This window comes from Tursiops truncatus, chromosome 3 (genome assembly GCF_011762595.2).
Source record: "Tursiops truncatus isolate mTurTru1 chromosome 3, mTurTru1.mat.Y, whole genome shotgun sequence".
NCBI lineage: Eukaryota > Metazoa > Chordata > Mammalia > Artiodactyla > Delphinidae > Tursiops > Tursiops truncatus.
In genome coordinates this window covers 137,165,459-137,183,981 of record NC_047036.1, presented here as the reverse complement: position 1 = coordinate 137,183,981, position 18,523 = coordinate 137,165,459, and the positions used below count along the sequence as shown (strand labels likewise).

Sequence of the window (18,523 nt, the reverse complement as noted above, 5' to 3'; positions counted from 1 at the left end):
TCCTTCATGTTAGAATTTATGACCATAGCTTCCTGTTTGGACCATGCGAACAGCAGATCATCTCTCCCTTGAGCCCTCCGTAAAAATAGAGGCTCTTATTACATCTATCAGTCTGTTCTCTTCTCCAGCTGGAACAGCAGAGCTCACTCAGCTATTTGTTAAACAATTAATTTTCAGGATTTAAATACTCAGTAACATTTTACTGAATTATGAAGCCATTTTTCCATACTTTTTTTCTAGAGAGAGAAACTAACAGACAGAGAGACCAAGGCGAGCTGGGGAAAGTATTGACAGCGTAGCCATTCTTTAATTTGGCTGTCCATCTTCTCATTCTTCCAACCCTGTTCCCATCTCCCAGGTTGGAGGAAATGAAATTATCCATATAAAAAGACTGCTACACACCTTTTCCTTATGATATCTTCTATTTTCAATTTTCATTTTTCATCCAGGAATTGGATGTGCTTGTCTTCATTTTTACCTTTTTGTGATGTGCTGTAATATTTTAGTGACCTATATTGTAAATTGTCTGTTATTTTCTTTTTTTTTTTTCTTGCGGTACGCGGGCCTCTCACTGTTGTGGCCTCTCCCATTGCGGAGCACAGGCTCCGGACGCGCAGGCTCAGCGGCCATGGCTCATGGGCCCAGCCGCTTCGCGGCATGTGGGATCTTCCCGGACCGGGGCACGAACCCACGTCCCCTGCATCGGCAGGCGGACTCTCAACCACTGCACCACCAGAGAAGCCCTGTCATTTTCAACATAAGTGTTTATGCTCTTTTTTTGTGAGGCTTTTCTGTTTCTTTGAATGTTTTCTTTAAAATGAGCCCCAGGTTTTTTTTTAAATGATTCACTTTATTCTGCTTCAATTCTTTATTTAGTCAGTTAAGCTTCCTATTCAGTGCATCGTCATTTGGGTACAAGGCAATTTGTTTTTTCTTTTCTTCTTGTTTTTTCAAACTACCCTGTATTACAGATGTGTTTTAGGGGTAACTTTTCAAATATATCGTTTCCATCTTAGCTTCTAAATTTTTTGTTTTAATTAGTCTTCACCTATAAGGGGCTCTGTGATCCACAGGCACCCCCTGCCCCCCACTTCAGAACTTCATCCTAAGTAGCTAAAAGCTTCTGAAGAAATGAGGTGATTTTTACAAGTCAGAAGGAAGTCATTGCTTTTTGGTGAGATGCTTAGGGTCATGCTTCCATAGAATTCTGAAGAAATAATTGTCCAGCATTCAAGAGGACCTTTTATTATAGCAGCTCCTCTTTATGTGTTGGCTCAGGGTCACACAGCAAGAGACAGAGTCAAGATGTGGGCCCAGGACCACTCATTGCCAAGGCCTCTGTTCTTGACCTCTGTGCCCCTGTGTATCCCACTCTTACAGAAGATCACCAAACACTATGCTGGCCATTTTTCTCTATTACAGTACCCTCCTGAAAGTCTGTTCTGATTTATAATTCTACTGGCAGTGTGTGTGAGAGGGTCTGTTTCCCTGCAGAATCTATAGCAGTGAATATTATAATGTCTTTAGTTTTTTGCTGATTAGATAGGTAATAATCCTCATGGTTTAATTTATATTTTTCTCATCTTTTTAATTTTGTATTATGCTTTTTATTTATTTTTAATTTTTTTCTTCCAGTTCCATTGAGATATAATTGACATAGAGCACTGTATAAGTTTTTAACACAAATGTGTGGTTTCTAATGATGTGAAACATTTTCCCACATATTTGCTGCCTGTTTTATGTAAAAGACTTAAATAGCGAAAATGCCATTGAGATGGAAATCTTTTGCCATTAGAGATCAGAGTGGCAGATAAGTCTGAGACAGCAGTGTTGGTGGCTTTTATTAGAGTAGGAAATACAAGCTGAGTTGCCAGTATGTGACAGGAGGCAGCTCTGAGTAATTTATGTTTTGTGTTTAAAAATTAACAGCAGCAGTAATTCAGGTTATCACAGTTGCAACCATGCACTGCAGGGAAAATACGTATGTGTGAGGGCATGTCGAGGCCTGGATCAACCTCAGAACATGTTTCCCACTGACCTTTTAATTCATTGAATCTTCTCCTCAGACATCAGATGCCAGCCACTCAAGGAAGGGGTGTGTGTGTGTGTAGTGATGGTAGAGGACAGAGGTGGTTTAAAAGTCATTTCAGTCTCATGTGAGTAACTCTGGTGGCAGTACTCCCATCAGAACTTCCGTATTGTTGGGCCAGCATCCTGCATCAGCATCTTCCTTTGTCCAGTCCTTCTTCTTCTCCCTTCCTTTCACAGGTGGTGATCCCTGGTGAGCATCCTTCAGTGTCTGCTTCGTAGAAACCCAACTTAATGTAGACTCAGTCTACTAGGGAGACAGAGAATGATGAATAAGCCAGTGCATACACAGACTAAATTAAGATAGTGATAAGTATTACGAAGGAAATAAAGTGAGATGAGACAGTGACCAATGGTAGGGGACGACGGGCTGCTTTAGCTAAGGTGGAGGGAGAACGCTTTTCGGGTGGGCTACAGAGAACTGAGACTGGAATCATAGGAAGGAGGCAGTTCATTTAAGGTGGAAGGAAACTTCATCCTCTCATCCCTAAAATCCCAAGACAAAAGACCCAGAAATGGAATGCTTCGAATTTTTTTGACAGCCTAGCTAGAGAAACTTCAGATTTTAAATACATTTCTATAATATATTCTATCAGTCAGGGGCCCAACAGGAAACAGATGGCATAGTGAAAATGGGATAATTTGGGATGAATGTAATAAAAGGGCGATTTACAAAGAGAAGGAACAGCGCCCCCTCCCTCTCAGAGTTAGGATCAGCAGGTTGCCATCTGCTCCCTAGCATCCCAGACTTGGAAAAGAGGGAATGGTCAGGGGACCTGTATACAAGTTCCTCTGTATGGGGCCTGGGGTACACGTCCCCTGATCTCTCACTCTCCCCCTCTCCCAAACTCCTGGTCTGCTCCCTGTTGGCCAAATCCAACCTGAAGCCAGAGAACCGGGGTGGTAGTTTTTAAGTCGATGCAGTCTAGTCTGGTGATTAAGGGTGGAGGGTGGAGCTGCAGAGACAAAGGAAAACCTCCAGCATGTGGCGTTTACATTTTAAATTAATACTGGACTGGATGTGGAAGAAGTGACAGCAGACCCAGCTGAGGTTGTAACCTCCGTCAGTCACTGACCAGCTATAAATCAGTGTCTGTGAGCCACTTACTTTGTTAAAAAAAAGAAAATTAAAGGACTGGAATAAAGTCGATGAACTTATTCTGAAATGGTATGTCTCTGATGCATCATAAATCAAAATAAAATATTTTAAATATTGAATGCAGCAAAAAGTATCTGACATATCTAAACATTGTTTTAAATTGTGAAAACAAACCAAAAAAAAAAATCCCTGTTGAAATAATTAGAGTCCTGGCAATATATCTTTCCAGTGGCTCTGGTATAATTAAATCTCTTACAGTGATCTGAAGCCAGATTTCAGTTGTTAGGGTGTGGGTCAAAAAGCAGAAAAAAAATTAGATTGCTTTTTCTCAGGGTCAGGCTCCCTTTAAGATATAACCTAGAAAGAAGAGAGGATATTCTCATTGTGCGCTAAGCATAGGATATGTGGATGAGACCACCAGGAATGTAATATGGGGAATCTTGGTGAACAAGGGACTGACTACAGATTGGTATGTCTGTATCTATTAATCTTTTGATTGATTAGGATTTATATGCTTACAAAATGAGATTATGTTAGATACTGCTGTTTGGATTCCATAGGCGTGTTACTCAAGGAAATGTCTTTCATTATAATCCCTGAGTTTGTAGTAGAAACCTGTGTCTCCTTTAATGAGCAGGGTATCTTTACAGAGAATAAGATTCCAGAAAAGCAAGGAGTCACAGAAAGCCAAACAGCTGCAGAAGAGTACAAATAGCTCTCATCTGAAAGGCACGATTTATCAAATGGGAGCATGATTGCTAGCAATCTTACTTTTTTTGGTGATTACAAAGTTGAGCATAGTAGCCCATGTGACTCTACATGAAGACTTGTAAAGAGTTTTTAAAAACAGTTATGCATGAGTATTGGAGATTTTCATTTAAGCAGAAGGCTTCTGTGGAGGTAAATCAAGAGCATACGCTGGAAGAAAAATGCTGAGGGAGCCTTCGATCAGGAGAGAACATTAAGTGGGACTCCTAGGGGAAAGGCCTGTTTGTGCCTGTCTGGGGTGGGCTAATCTACATAATTGACTAAAACAGAATGAACAGCTGTGAAATACAGCATTTGAGTGTGTGGGTAAAACAAAATTACAAAATATACAGGGTCACTGAACATGTAATGTATTTTCATAGCATTATAGAATTTCCAAGCTCATTTGGGATATAAGAAATTGGCCAGTCCTCCAGAGAAGCTAAATGACTTCATCAAGGTCAACTAGCTAGTTAGTGATAGCCTGGTAGTTAAGTACCTGGGCTCTGGAGACAACCATCCTCGATTTCAATCTCAAGTCCATCACACCGTCTGTGACTTTTAGAGAAAATCACTCTACCAACCTGTGCCTCAGTTTTCTTTTTCAAATTTTTTTCTTGAATTTTATTTTATTTATTTTTTTATGGCAGGATATTACTAGTTATCTATTTTATACATATTAGTGTATACATGTCAATCCCAGTCTCCCGATTCATCCCACCACCAGCCCCCACGTCTGCTTTCCCCCTTTGGTGTCCATATATTTGTTCTCTACATCTGTGTCTCTATTTCTGCCCTGCAAACCGGTTCGTCTGTACGATTTTTCTAGATTCCACATATAGGCGTTAATATAGGATATTTTTCTCTTTCTGACTTACTTCACTCTGTATGACAGACACTATGGTCCATCCACCTCACTACAAATAATTCAATTTCATTTCTTTTTATGGCTGAGTAATATTCCATTGTGTGTATGTGCCACATCTGCTTTATCCATTCGTCTGTCGAAGGACACTTAGGTTGCTTCCATGTCCTGGCTATTGTAAATACAGCTGCAGTGAACATTGTGGTACATGACTCTTTTTGAATTATGGTTTTCTCAGGGTATATGCCCAGCAGTGGGATTGCTGGGTCATATGGTAGTTCTATTTTTAGTTTTTTCGGGAACCTCCGTACTGTTCTCCTCAGTGGCTGTATCAATTTACATTCCTGTCAACAGTGCAAGAGGGTTGCCTTTTCTCCACACCCTCTCCAGCATTTATTTATTTATTTTAAAAAGTTTATGTTTTTTTTCTTATTAGTCATCCATTTAATACACATCAGTGGATACATGTCAATCGCAATCACTCAATTCATCACACGATCACCCCCACCCCCCGCTGCTTTCCCCCCTTGGTGTCCATACATTTGTTCTCTGCATCTGTGTCTCAATTTCTGCTCTGCAAACCGGTTCATCTGTACCATTTTCTAGGTTCCATATATATGCATTAATATACGATATTTGTTTTCCTCTTTCTGACTTACTTCATTCTGTATGACAGTCTCTAGATGCATCCATGTCTCTACAAATGACCCAGTTTCGTTCCTTTTTATGGCTGAGTAATATTCCATTGTATATATGTACCACATCTTCTTTATCCATTTGTCTGTCGATGGGCATCTAGGTTGCTTCCATGACCTGGCTATTGTAAATAGTGCTGCAAAGAACATTGGGGTGCATGTATCTTTTAAATTACGGTTTTCTCTGGTATATGCCCAGTAGTGGGATTGCTGGGTCATATGGTAATTCTGTTTTTAGTTCTTTAAGGAACCTCCATACTGCTCTCCACAGTGGCTGTATCAATTTACATTTCCACCAACAGTGCAAGAGGGTTCCCTTTTCTCCACACCCTCTCCAGCATTTGTTGTTTGTAGATTTTCTGATGATGGCCATTCTGACTGGTGTGAGGTGATACCTCATTGTAGTTTTGATTTGCATTTCTCTAATGATTAGTGATTTTGAGCATCCTTTCACGTGTTTGTTGGCAATCTGTATATCTTCTTTAGAGAAATGTCTATTTAGGTCTTCTGCCCATTTTTGGATTGAGTTGTTTGTGTTTTTGATATTGAGCTCCATGAGCTGCTTGTAAATTTTAGAGATTAATCCTTTGATGATTCATTTGCAAATATTTTCTTCCATACTGAGGGGTGTCTTTTCATCTTGTTTATGGTTTTCTTTGCTGTGCAAAAGCTTTTAAGTTTCATTAGGTCCCAGTTGTTTATCTTTGTTTTTATTTCCATTGCTCTGGGAGGTGGATCAAAAAACACCTTGCTGTGATTTATCTCAAACAGTGCTCTTCCTATGTTTTCCTCTAAGAGTTTTATAGTGCCCAGTCTTACATTTAGGTCTTTAATCCATTTTGAGTTTATTTTTGTGTATGGTGTTAGGGAGTGTTCTAATATCATTCTTTTACATGTAGCTGTCCAGTTTTCCCAGCACCACTTATTGAGAGACTGTCTTTTCTCCATTGTATATCTTTGCCTCCTTTCTCATAGATTAGTTGACCATAGGTGTGTGAGTTTATCTCTGGGCTTTCTATCCTGTTCCATTGATCCATATTTCTGTTTTTGTGCCAGTACCATATTATCTTGATTACTGTAGCTTTGTAGTATAGTCTGAAGTCAGGGAATCTGATTCCTCCAGCTCCATTTTTTTTCCCTCAATACTGCTTTGGCTCTTCCGGGTCTTTTGTGTCTCCATACAAATATTAAGACTTTTTGTTCTAGATCTGTAAAAAATGCCATTGGTAGTTTGGTAGGTATTGCATTGAATCTGTAGCTTGCTTTGGGTAGTATAGTCATTTTCACAATATTGATTCTTCCAATCCAGGAACATGGTATATCTCTCCATTTGTTGGTATCATCTTTCATTTCTTTCATCAGTGTCTTATAGTTTTCTGCATAAAGGTCTTTTGTCTCCCTAGGTAGGTTTATTCCTAGGTATTTTATTCTTTTTGTTGCAGTGGTAAATGGGAGTGTTTCCTTAAATTCTCTTTCAGATTTTTCATCATTACTGTATAGGAATGCAGGAGATTTCTGTGCATTAATTTTGTATCCAGCAACTTTACCAAATTCATTGATTAGCTCTAGTAGTTTTTTGGTGGCATCTTTAGGATTCGCTATGTATGGTATCGTGTCATTTGCAAACAGTGACAGTTTTACTTCTTCTTTTCCAATTTGTGTTCCTTTTATTTATTTTTTTCTTCTCTGATTGCCACGGCTAGGACTTCCAGAGCTATGTTGAATAATAGTGGTGAGAGTGGACGTCCTTGTCTTGTTCCTGATCTTAGAGGAAATGCTTTCAGTTTTTCACCGTTGAGAATGATGTTTGCTCTGTGTTTGTCATATATGGCCTTTATAATGTTGAAGTAGGTTCCCTCTGTGCCCACTTTCTGGAGAGTTTTTATCATAAATGAGTGTTGAATTTTGTCAAAAGTTTTCTCTGGCTCTATTGAGATGATCATATGGTTTTTATTCTTCAGTTTGTTAATATGATGTATCACATTGATTGATTTGCGTATACTGAAGAATCCTTGCATCTCTGGGATAAATCCCACTTGATCATGGTGTATGATCCTTTTAATGTATTGTTGGATTCTGTTTGCTAGCATTTTGTTGAGGATTTTTCAGTCTATTTTCATCAGTGATATTGGTCTCTAATTTTCTTTTTTTGAAGTATCTCTGTCTGGTTTTGGTATCAGGGTGATGGTGGCCTCATAGAATGAGTTTGCGAATGTTCCTTCCTTTGCAATTTTTTGGAAGAGTTTGAGAAGGATGGGTGTTAGCGCTTCTCTAAATGTTTGATAGAATTCACCTGTGAAGCCATCTGGTCCTGGACTTTTGTTTGTTGGAAGATTTTTAATCACAGTTCCAATTTCATTACTTGTGATTGGTCTGTTCATATTTTCTGTTTCTTCCTGGTTCAGTCTTGGAAGGTTATACCTTTCTAAGAATTTGTCCGTTTCTTCCAGGTTGTTCATTTTATTGGCATAGAGTTGCTTGTAGTAGTCTCTTAGGATGCTTTGTATTTCTGCAGTGTCTGTTGTAACTTCTCCTTTTTCATTCCTAATTTTATTGATTTGAGTCCTCTCCCTCTTTTTCTTGTGTCTGGCTAATGGTTTATCAATTTTGTTTATCTTCTCAGAGAACCAGCTTTTAGTTTTATTGATCTTTGCTATTGTTTTCTTTGTTTCTATTTCATTTATTTCTGTTCTGATCTTTATGATTTCTTTCCTTCTACTAAATTTAGGTTTTGTTTGTTCTTCTTTCTCTAGTTTCTTTAGGTGTAAGGTTAGATTGTTTATTTGAGATTTTCGTTGTTTGTTAAGGTAGGATTGTATTGCTATAAACTTCCCTCTTAAAACTGCTTTTTGCTGTATCCCATAGGTTTTGCGTCGTTGTGTTTTCATTGTCATTTGTCTCTAGGTATTTTTTGATTTCCTCTCATTTCTTCATTGATCTCTTGGTTATTTAGTAACGTATTGTTTAGCCTCCATGTATTTGTGTTTTTTACGTTTTTTTCCCCTCTAATTCATTTCTAATCTCATAGCGTTGTGGTCAGAAAAGATGCTTGGTACGATTTCAATTTTCTTAAATTTAGTGAGGCTTGATTTGGACCCAAGATGTGCTCTATCCTGGAGAACGTTCCGTGCGCACTTGAGAAGAAAGTGTAATCTGCTGTTATTGGATAGAATGTCCTATAAATATCAATTAAATCTATCTTGTCTATTGTGTCATTTAAAGCTTCTGTTTCCTTATTTACTTTCATTTTGGATGATCTGTCCATTGGTGTAAATGAGGTGTTAAAGTCCCCCACTATTATTCTGTTACTGTCGATTTCCTCTTTTAGAGCTGTTAGCAGTTGCCTTATGTATTGAGGTGCTCCTATGTTGGGTGCGTATATATTTATAATTGTTATATCTTCTTCTTGGATTGATCCTTTGATCATTATGTAGTGTCCTTCCTTGTCTCTTGTAACATTCTTTATTTTAAAGTCTATTTTATCTGATATGAGTATGGCTACTCCAGCTTTCTTTTGATTTCCATTTGCATGGAATATCTTTTTCCATCCCCTCACTTTCAGTCTGTATGTGTCCCTAGGTCTGAAGTGGGTCTCTTGTAGACAGCATATATATGGGTCTTATTTTTGTATCCAGTCAGCAAGCCTGTGTCTTTTGGTTGGAGCATTTAATCCTTTGACATTTAAGGTAATTATCGATATGTATATTTCCATTACTGTTTTCTTAATTGTTTTGGGTTTGTTTTTGTAGGTCCTTTTCTTGTCTTGCGTTTCCCACTTAGAGACGTTCCTTTAGCATTTGTTGTAGAGCTGGTTTGATGGTGCTGAGTTCTCTTAGCTTTTGCTTGTCTGTAAAGCTTTTGATTTCTCCATCGAATCTGAATGAGATCTGTGCTTGGTAGAGTAATCTAGGTTGTAGGTTCCTCCCTTTCATCACATTAAGTATATCATGCCACTCCCTTCTGACTTGTAGATTTTCTGCTGAGAAATTAGCTGTTAACCTTGTGGGAGTTCCCTTGTATGTTATTTGTCATTTTTCCCTTGCTGCTTTCAATAATTTTTCTTTGTTTTAATTGTTGTCAATTTGATTACTATGTGTCTTGGCATATTTCTCCTTGGGTTTATCCTGCCTGGAACTCTCAGTTCTTCCTGGACTTGGGTGGCTATTTCCTTTCCCATGTTAGGGAAGTTTTTCACTATAATGTCTTCAAATATTTTTCTGGGTCCTTTCTCTCTCTCTTCTCCTTCTGGGACCTGTATAATGTGAATGTTGGTGTGTTTAATGTTGTCCCAATGCTCTCTTAGGCTGTCTTCATTTCTTTTCATTCTGTTTTCTTTATTCTTTATTCACTGCTCCGTGGCAGTGAATTCCACCATTCTGTCTTCCCAGTCACTTATCCATTCTTCTGCCTCAGTTTTTCTGCTATTGATTCCTTCTAGTGTGGTTTTCATTTCAGTTATTGTACTGTTCATTTCTGTTTGCTTGTTCTTTAATTCTTCTAGGTCTTTGTTAAACATTTCTTTCATCTTCTTGATCTTTGTCTCCATTCTTTTTCTGAGGTCCTGGATCATCTTCACTATCATTATTCTGACTCTTTTTCTAGAAGATTGCCTATCTCCACTTCTTTAGGTGTCTTTATGGGGTTTTATCTTGTTCCTTCATGTTGTGCATAGTCCTCTGCCTTTTCCTTTTGTCTATCTTTCTGTGAATGTGGTTTTCATTCCACAGGCTGCAGGATTGTAGTTCTTCTCGCTTATTCTGTCTGCCCTCTCTCAATTTTCCTATCTGTAAAATGGGAATAGTAATAGGATGCTCCACATGTTAAATGAGATGATACATTTCAGTAACACTAGATCATGTCTGGAATATAGTAGGTGGTCAATTAATTTGAGGTGTATTTACTATTATTGAGCATGCCAAGCTGAAGTCACCTAAACCCTACAGTAGATTTTCTATCTACTCTACAAAAAGCAAGAGCATATCACAAGAGCGGATATATGTGAGAAATTAGTTTCCCAGCTAAAATAGTTTTAAGATACAAAATAATGTCAAGTCTTCTTGGAGATATTAAAACAAAAAAATTTAAGTACCTTTGTGGGAAATGACTCAGATGAGCTCTTTAGAACTTTTTGAAATTTCAGTTCATCCTCTAATGCTTAAATTCAGTAATTGGAATTTTCCCCCAGAGCTGAAGTCTTTAATGTTTGTTTTACAGTTCACAAAATATGTATCAATGTATTTTTTGATAACTGACCTTTTTTAACATCCTAATTTTTCTCTATTAATCCTGCATACTAATACCAGGGGGTTCCTTTATTCCTTGTAATTAGAATAAGTTGTGCTTTTAGGTAAATGTACATTTTGAACAAAGGAAAAGCGTGTGGTGAATTAGAACAATATGTTTTGAATATAGTTGAGGATAAGGCAGCTGACTTTCTTAAAAAATATGCAAGGATGCTGAAAACAAGGTTTTTTGTGTGGAATAGCTAGATGGTTGTCTAGATAAAGAAATCAAACAAAGTAAAAGTCCAGAGTCACTTTTCAATAATCTCTGGATGAAATCCTAACAAGTTTTCACATTTTAAAGCACATGTTTAACCATGTATTCTAGCTCCTGAAGTCCCTCTTGAAGAATCTGCTGAAAGACCCCAAGTGTGTCACATTGATGATTCTGAGTTATTTCCTATTGGCTGAGTGGCAGAGGCATTTATTATTACTTAATAATTGTCTTTGTTCATATTCAAACTTGGAATGATATAGTAGTACCAGTAAATCTCAGGTAATGACACCATAAAATATCTATTATGGCTTTAATATGAAATGCTGGCATAATTGTTGTATTTCTTGATTGTATGCATGACTTTAGTGACTCTTATTTTACATATTTAGTTTCCTTGCACTATGTCAGTATTTTATGACATAAATCATTTTTGATGACAGTGTCCAATGGCTGAGGAATAAAAATTTACCTAAAAATCTCTTAGCCCAGTCGGAATAATCAGTATTCCCCAAAGGTGGCTCTCTTCAAGCCATAGTATTCAGCCCCAAAGAAGACACATTTCCACTTTTAGCTATAGAAGATTTGCTACAGGTAAATGAGGTAAATTTTGTAGGTATCCTTGACTGTTTCCTTTGACTGAAAACAGAACTGTCTTCATATATTTCACAATGGTCTTGAAACTTAATCAGGCCTAATGAGTTACTAGCTTCACTTCAAAGACTCCTAGTAGTGATGTTGAGTAATTTAAGGCCCATTAAGGATCTTTATCAGGATTCAGAAAGGCATGTTCATGAAAACTCTTGAAGTATATTTGTTTTATTGACTTATTCTTAGAGAAACCACCCTGTTACAAATCTGAAAGTCCCCGAGAATAGATTTTGATGTTGATTGTTGAGCTTTTCTGCGTAAGATTCACTTCAGGGTAGCTTCTTCTGTAAGGATGATTTTGACTTTTAAATTTGCTTGAGAATTTTTTATATAAATTAAATCAGACACTTAATCTAGAGAATTACTTCAAAATCCTCAATTTGGGAATACTTATGACCATGGCTGTCTTTGTTTGTTTTATGTTGTTGTTATTATTATTATTTTTATTTTAATCTTGGGTTATTGACATATGTCAACACCTGGCAAGATTTTTGAGGTAGAAATAAGGAAAAAATTGTTCCTGCTCTCACAAAGCACCTAGAAAATATGCAGATTGGTTACACGTCAGTACTTTGTCCTAAAAGTTGTTAGTAAGAATTTCGTATACACATATGGCATGATGACTGTTTTGAATATTTATATATCATATTTTATAGCTCTGCTTTGCTTATAAAATAAGTTTGTGGGTATTCTACATTTCTTCATGTATACAAACATATACATATGCACACTACCAAGTAACGACTGGCTAAATGAGTTATCATTGTATTTACTCATTAGCAGTGAGTAATAACAAAAGATGCAGAATATTTAATGTTACAGATTTTTTCCTACTTTTATCATCTCACAGCAAAGCAGGATGGCAAGTTTTTAGTTCAGGGTTTCAGGAGCAACCTACTATTGGCGCGTGTAAGTGACTTATCTCAGGTCACTCATCCTGGTTTGTATGATCAGGATTACAAATGGATTATTTTGGCTACAGTTTCTGTTTTAATCCAACAGGAGATACAAATGCTTATAAACATCAACTAGAAAACATTTATATATATTTTTTAGTTTTACAGAGTATACTATAGCATTAAAAACAGTAAAACATAGGTGTGAATATGAATGTCGTTGATGTGAGAAAAACACTTTCATAATACTTCATTTTTAAAACATGAGTAGAAACTCAGTTGCTTCTACAATAGAATTAGTCAATTTATTTTTCTTGCTCACAGCACTAGTGTTCACAGATGTTAGTTGCCATGAATATGCATCAGCAGAAAGTGTAAACTACAACCTGTTGTAGCAATTGCAAATTTCACCTCACTTACACAGTCAGTCATCTATTTATGGCTCTCCTTTTTTATGGTATGTATGCTCTTGTATCTTTCATGTCTTTTGTGTTCATTCCATCAAATGAAGTTGATTTTCTCTAGTGTCTCAAGATGGAGATTGTCTGCTATTTTTCATAAATAGCATGAGAATTTGGTATGCCCACTAGGCACCTAATTATATTTCCTTTGAATATTTCTCTTCTACACAGTTCAATTTCCTGTATGTTAGTGGTAATTCAGGTTGGATCTACACTTTGGAAAAAGTCAGTGGACCAGTGAAAAATTTAGCCAAGTATCACATAGCCAAAATAAATTCTTTTTTTAACCCTGAGTAAATGTGAATGTTAATTTTTATATAATTTTTAGAATTTATAAAATATAGGTATTTGATCAGTCCCACTGAAAGGAAAAACAATCAGTTCGATACTAAGATAAACTCTGGTACTAGTTATGTAATGCTAATTAAGTGGATTAAAATTTACTTACTGTGAAAAATATAAAAAGAATCCCTAAAACCCAAGACACATTGTAAGTTTAAAAAAAGAGAAATGATGCAATAAAATAATCCTCCAAATAAAAGATTTATGTACAGCAAAACCAGCTGCTTGACTCTGTATAATTCATGTATTTATCCTTTCAACAGATACTTTTTGATTCACTTACACAGAAAAAAGTCTGTGTCTTTCAACAGCTTAAATTTTACTGGGAAAAATAGTTCTTACAAGAAAAGAAATAAGCAAGATAATTTCAGATTGTAGTAATTCCTTGAAGGAAATAAACAGCTAAGATGGAGCATTAGTTAAGGCAGCCACTTTGGGTGGGCTGCTCAGGAAAGCCCTTTCAGAGGAGTTGATTTTCCAGCTAAAGGATTGGAAAAAATGCTCTGTGAGTATCGGGGGGGACACACGTTCTAGGCAGAGAGAACACATGTTAAGGCTGGAAATAGTGAGTGAGGACTTGGTATGAGAAAATACTGGGAGAGAAGGGTGAGATTACTCAGGGCACAATAGGCCATAGCCGAGACTGGAGTTTTTGGAAGAGCCACTGAAAATTTTAAAGAGGAGGGATGAAATCTGATCTATGGTTTTAAAACATCTGACTGTTGTATGAATTATAGTTAGTAGGGAGGCACATGGAGAGGCTAGGAGACCAAGATACTATAATAACATGGAAGTGAGGCAGTGGGACCATAGACGCTGAGGAAGGCAGTGGAGGTGGAAAGGAGTTGAGGCAGAGTAGCCATCTCCTGGTGAAGGAGAGCAAGGAGCCCAGGATGAACATCACCCCTAGGATGCTCCCTTACCTCTAAAGAGGAAAACAAAAATGAACAGAGCACAAACCTGAGTGAAGAAGTCATCAAACTAAAGAGGCATGAACTACTTACATGAAGTCATTTAGGTATTTCCATCCTACAGCTGAGGAGTAGGACTCTCACACCTAACTAAGGAATTTCAGAGATTCAGTCTACCTGCACTACTTGTCTAAGCTCTGCCCAAGACCTTCTAATGAAAAAGGCCTAGCTATGGATTGTTTCTCCCAAGCTGGATCTGCATCTTATTTCTCTGTTTCCAACACACAGTATATAGTACCTCTAGGAGCAGAGTAAGCAAAGTTGGTCAAATTTAACATCAGTTTGTCCTCTTAGTTTTTTTCAGCAGATGTGAAGGGCCTATTACATAAATTATTCTATTAGTTCGTACAGAAACTCTGTTAGGCTGTTATTACTGTTGTTGTGAAGAATGCCCCCTTTTTACAGACAAAGAAACTAAGGTTGGTTAGGAGATATTAACCATCTGGATGTGTATCACAGTTAGTGAGGCAGAATTAGAATCCAAACCTATGTCTGTTGTGGTTTAAAACTTCTGCTTTTCCATAACATTGTGCTGCCTTATTGATCAGAAACCAAATTGATAAATCATTTAGGGCGGTATGCTTTTTGGCTCTTTCTAGCAGGTCTTCCATTAGTGAAAAGTGAGATTAGTGAAAAATGGTGACAGAGAAATATAAAGACATTAAAGAGACATATTCATTTCTTCCTGATAAATTAATAAAGGTACAGTGTGTCCTAAATAAATAACTCTGCCAACCAACAGGAGGAAGCTCTCCAACAGGCCTTGAGAATATCAGATTACTCAGGACAGAGCAAATCAGGTGACAGATGACAGGCATATTGTATGTTATACTAATACACTTGCAAAGCACCACATTATGTATAGAAAGGTCAAAAATGATGGACCAAAGCCAAGATTGTTGGAAGGTTTGATTTTAGGGTCTTGAGAAGGAGAGGAGAAAACAAATGTGAGTACAAGAGTAATATCCATGTTGGTTTTCTCAATCACCTTTGATGCTTGTAAGCTAGAGTCCTGGGACGGCCCCCTCCCACCCCCAAGACCTTCTGGAGAATGGGAACTGCCTGTTTAACAAACGTTCCCAGGTGATTTGGGTACCAAGTAGGTAATGGACCACATCTTGGGAGAATACTGATTTAGTCCACTCTGTTTAATTTACAAAGCATCGTGAGGCTCATCAAGGAAAATGGTTATCCAAAGTTGTAGCACTCTTTTTTTTGTTGTTAGAGCTTAAGCTAAACCAGTCTCCTAGAGGCCCAGTGCTGTCTTCTTTGAGACTTAGATTTAATTTTTCCAGCTCAGTCATGAATCAGCTAACAGCATGTATCATTGATATTTCTCTTCTAGAATCACAACCACAGCTGCCTGCATGATGGACCTGAGGCGGTACCCACTGGATGAACAAAACTGCACCTTGGAAATTGAAAGCTGTAAGTTTTTCTGACAATCCAGTTAGACTGAACTTGGCTTTAAGGTTCTCCTTGGGCAAAGGTCTCCTACCCTGGTTCACATCCACAACACAAGTCCTGCAAAGGTTGTGCTAGTGTGCCAAATTTGGTGGAGGGAGGTGCTCGCAGTGTCTTCCCTCAGTCATGCTGCCACCCTCTTAGTGTCATCCCTAAGTCCCTGGGAGGGATGTGTAGGGAAGCAGTAATCTAGCAATAAAAGGAAGATACTAAGAGTCTGGAAGGACACCAAGGGCTATTTCAGGAATTTATTATATGGAATTGTTGCAACTAGCTGCAACAGGCTTGGAAAAATAGGTGGAGATGGCAGCATAACACGAGATGTCCTTATTGCCTTTGCCTTTCACAAATGTTATCTCTGCAATTAATTGCAGAGTAAAAGTGGCCTCTGGATTAGTTAAAACATTCATAGAGTGTGGATTGGTGGAATATTTTTTACTTCGAGGGACTATTTTCATTGTTTCAAATTTATTTTATATTCTTGCTGAAGGCCATATGATGAGCAAGATTGGTGTATGTGTGTTTTTATTCTCTTTCCTGTGCTGACCTGTTTTACAATGTTGGTGCTTTTCTAGGCCGCATTTTCAGCATCCTTCTTGATGATTCGGTCACCTACCCTGTTGACTGGGCTAAAGCGTTTATTTCATAACCCATTTCCATTTCAGAGGTCACACAGAGAGGTCGTTTGAGGTGGAGCAGGATTTCAAATCTTTTTTCTCTCTCAATTCTTTGCAATGTTTTCCTATTTAATCCTATCAAACAATTGGAAGCTGATGATTTTATATCCAGCATTCTAGATAATGACTAGCTTGACTGCTTTGTGGATACTCTCAGTCTTTGGGAGGAACTCTAGCCTTGGCGAGCCATGAAACTCTAAATCACTGCTCTGAGCAGAAATACTGCATTTATGACACATTGCTGGTAGTTTTGCCCATTTCAAAAAATAGCTTCGAGGGATAATTAAATTTATATGCACTTTTTGAAGAACCTGATTGCATACTTGTATTTCCAAATCATCATTATTTTCACATTAGATCTTTGCCATAAAGAACTATTTAATGAAATTGGTCCAAGGGATTTTGATGATGATTATATTTATGTAGATATCTCTCGGATAACTTTGCATTTTTGTAACTCATGACACAGTTTAGAGAATAATGTTCTTCAAAGTTCAAATTCTTTCGTTGTTTCAAATCGCTGATATAAGGATATTTTGAAAAAAGTATGTTGCTGTGTACTACAAATGAATTTTTGTGGTAAGAGCATTTTTTTTGTGGTAGAATTTGACTGGAATTTTAAATAATCATAATTGTACATGGTTAAAGCACCTGCACTGATGTAATGTCACTTGCGCCTTTCACAACCCTCATAGTAGTAAACGAGGCCTTTTTATTTTGAAGAACCGATGATGCCTAAGGACACAGGCAGCATCCAAGTGTTCCATGTAATTAAAGTATAATTCTGACATGAATATTCTTTTTGACATGAATATTTAAAAATTAACATGATAACTCCTGGACTTCCCTGGTGACGCAGTGCTTAAGAATCTGCCTGCCAATGCAGGAGACACGGGTTGGAGCCCTGGTCCGGAAGATCCCACATGCCACGGGGCAAATAAGCCCATGTGCCACAACTACTGAAACCTGCGTGCCACAACTACTGAAACCCACGCGCCTAGAGCCCATGCTCTGCAACAAGAGAAGCCACCTCAATGAGAAGCCCGTGCACAGCAACGAAGAGTAGCCCCCGCTCACCACAGCTAGAGAAGGCCCTCGTGCAGCAACGAAGACCCAACGTAACCAAAAATAAATAAATTAATTAATTAATTAAAAAAAGAAACATGATAACTCCTTAGACTTTTAGAAAGTTTAAGTTTTATAAAGGGGCTTTTACATATCTCATTTCAGTTCACAATTACCCTGGTAAATGATATAGATTTTTCCAGCTTTTTTGAGATACAATTGACATATGTCATTGTGTGAGTTTAAGACGTACAGTGTGATGATTTGTTATGTGTATGTATTACAAAATGATTACCACAATATGGTTAGTTAACACATTCATCACTTCACATAGTTACCGTGTGTGTGTGTGTGTGTGTGTGTGTGTATTAAGAACTTCTAAGATTTACTCTATTAGAAACTTTAAGTATATTGTACAGTATTGTTAACTATAGTCACCATTCTGTAGATTAGATACTCAGATCTTATTCACCTTATGAATGAAAGTTTGTACCCTTTAAGTGTTTCTATGAGTTCAGTATTTTTTTAGATTCCACATATAAGTAAGATCATACAGAGCTGGTCTTCCTCTCTCTGACTTATTTCACTTAACCTAATGCCCTCATGGTTCATCCATGTTGTCACAAGGATTTCCTTTTTATAGAAGAATAATATCCCATTCTCTGTGTGTGTGTATCACATCTTCTTTATCCATTCATCCATCAACAGACACCTAGGTTGCCTCTACATCTTGGCTATTATAAAGAATGCTGCATCAGTTAATCTATGACAAAGGAGGCAAGACTACACAATGGTGGAAAGACAGTCTCTTCAACAAATGGTGTGGGAAAAACTGGACAGCTACATGTAAAAAAATGAAATTAGATCACTCTTTTACACAAAAATAAGCTCAAAATAGATTAAAGACCTAAATGTGAGACTGGACACTATAAAACTCCTAGAGGAAAACATAGGCAGAACACTCTCTGACATAAATCGCAGCAATATCTTTTTCAATCCATCTCCC

At 37.4% G+C, this 18,523-nt stretch overlaps 1 protein-coding gene across 1 annotated transcript in view; it reads left to right on the top strand.

Moving 5' to 3' along the window:
• GABRB2 (gamma-aminobutyric acid type A receptor subunit beta2) overlaps positions 1-18,523 on the top strand; it is a 298,709-nt gene that overhangs the window by 126,267 nt on the left and 153,919 nt on the right. Inside the window, exon 5 of the mRNA XM_073802774.1 lies at positions 15,657-15,739. Coding sequence (XP_073658875.1) covers positions 15,657-15,739 — 83 coding nt within the window. The remainder of the gene's footprint in view (positions 1-15,656; positions 15,740-18,523) is intronic.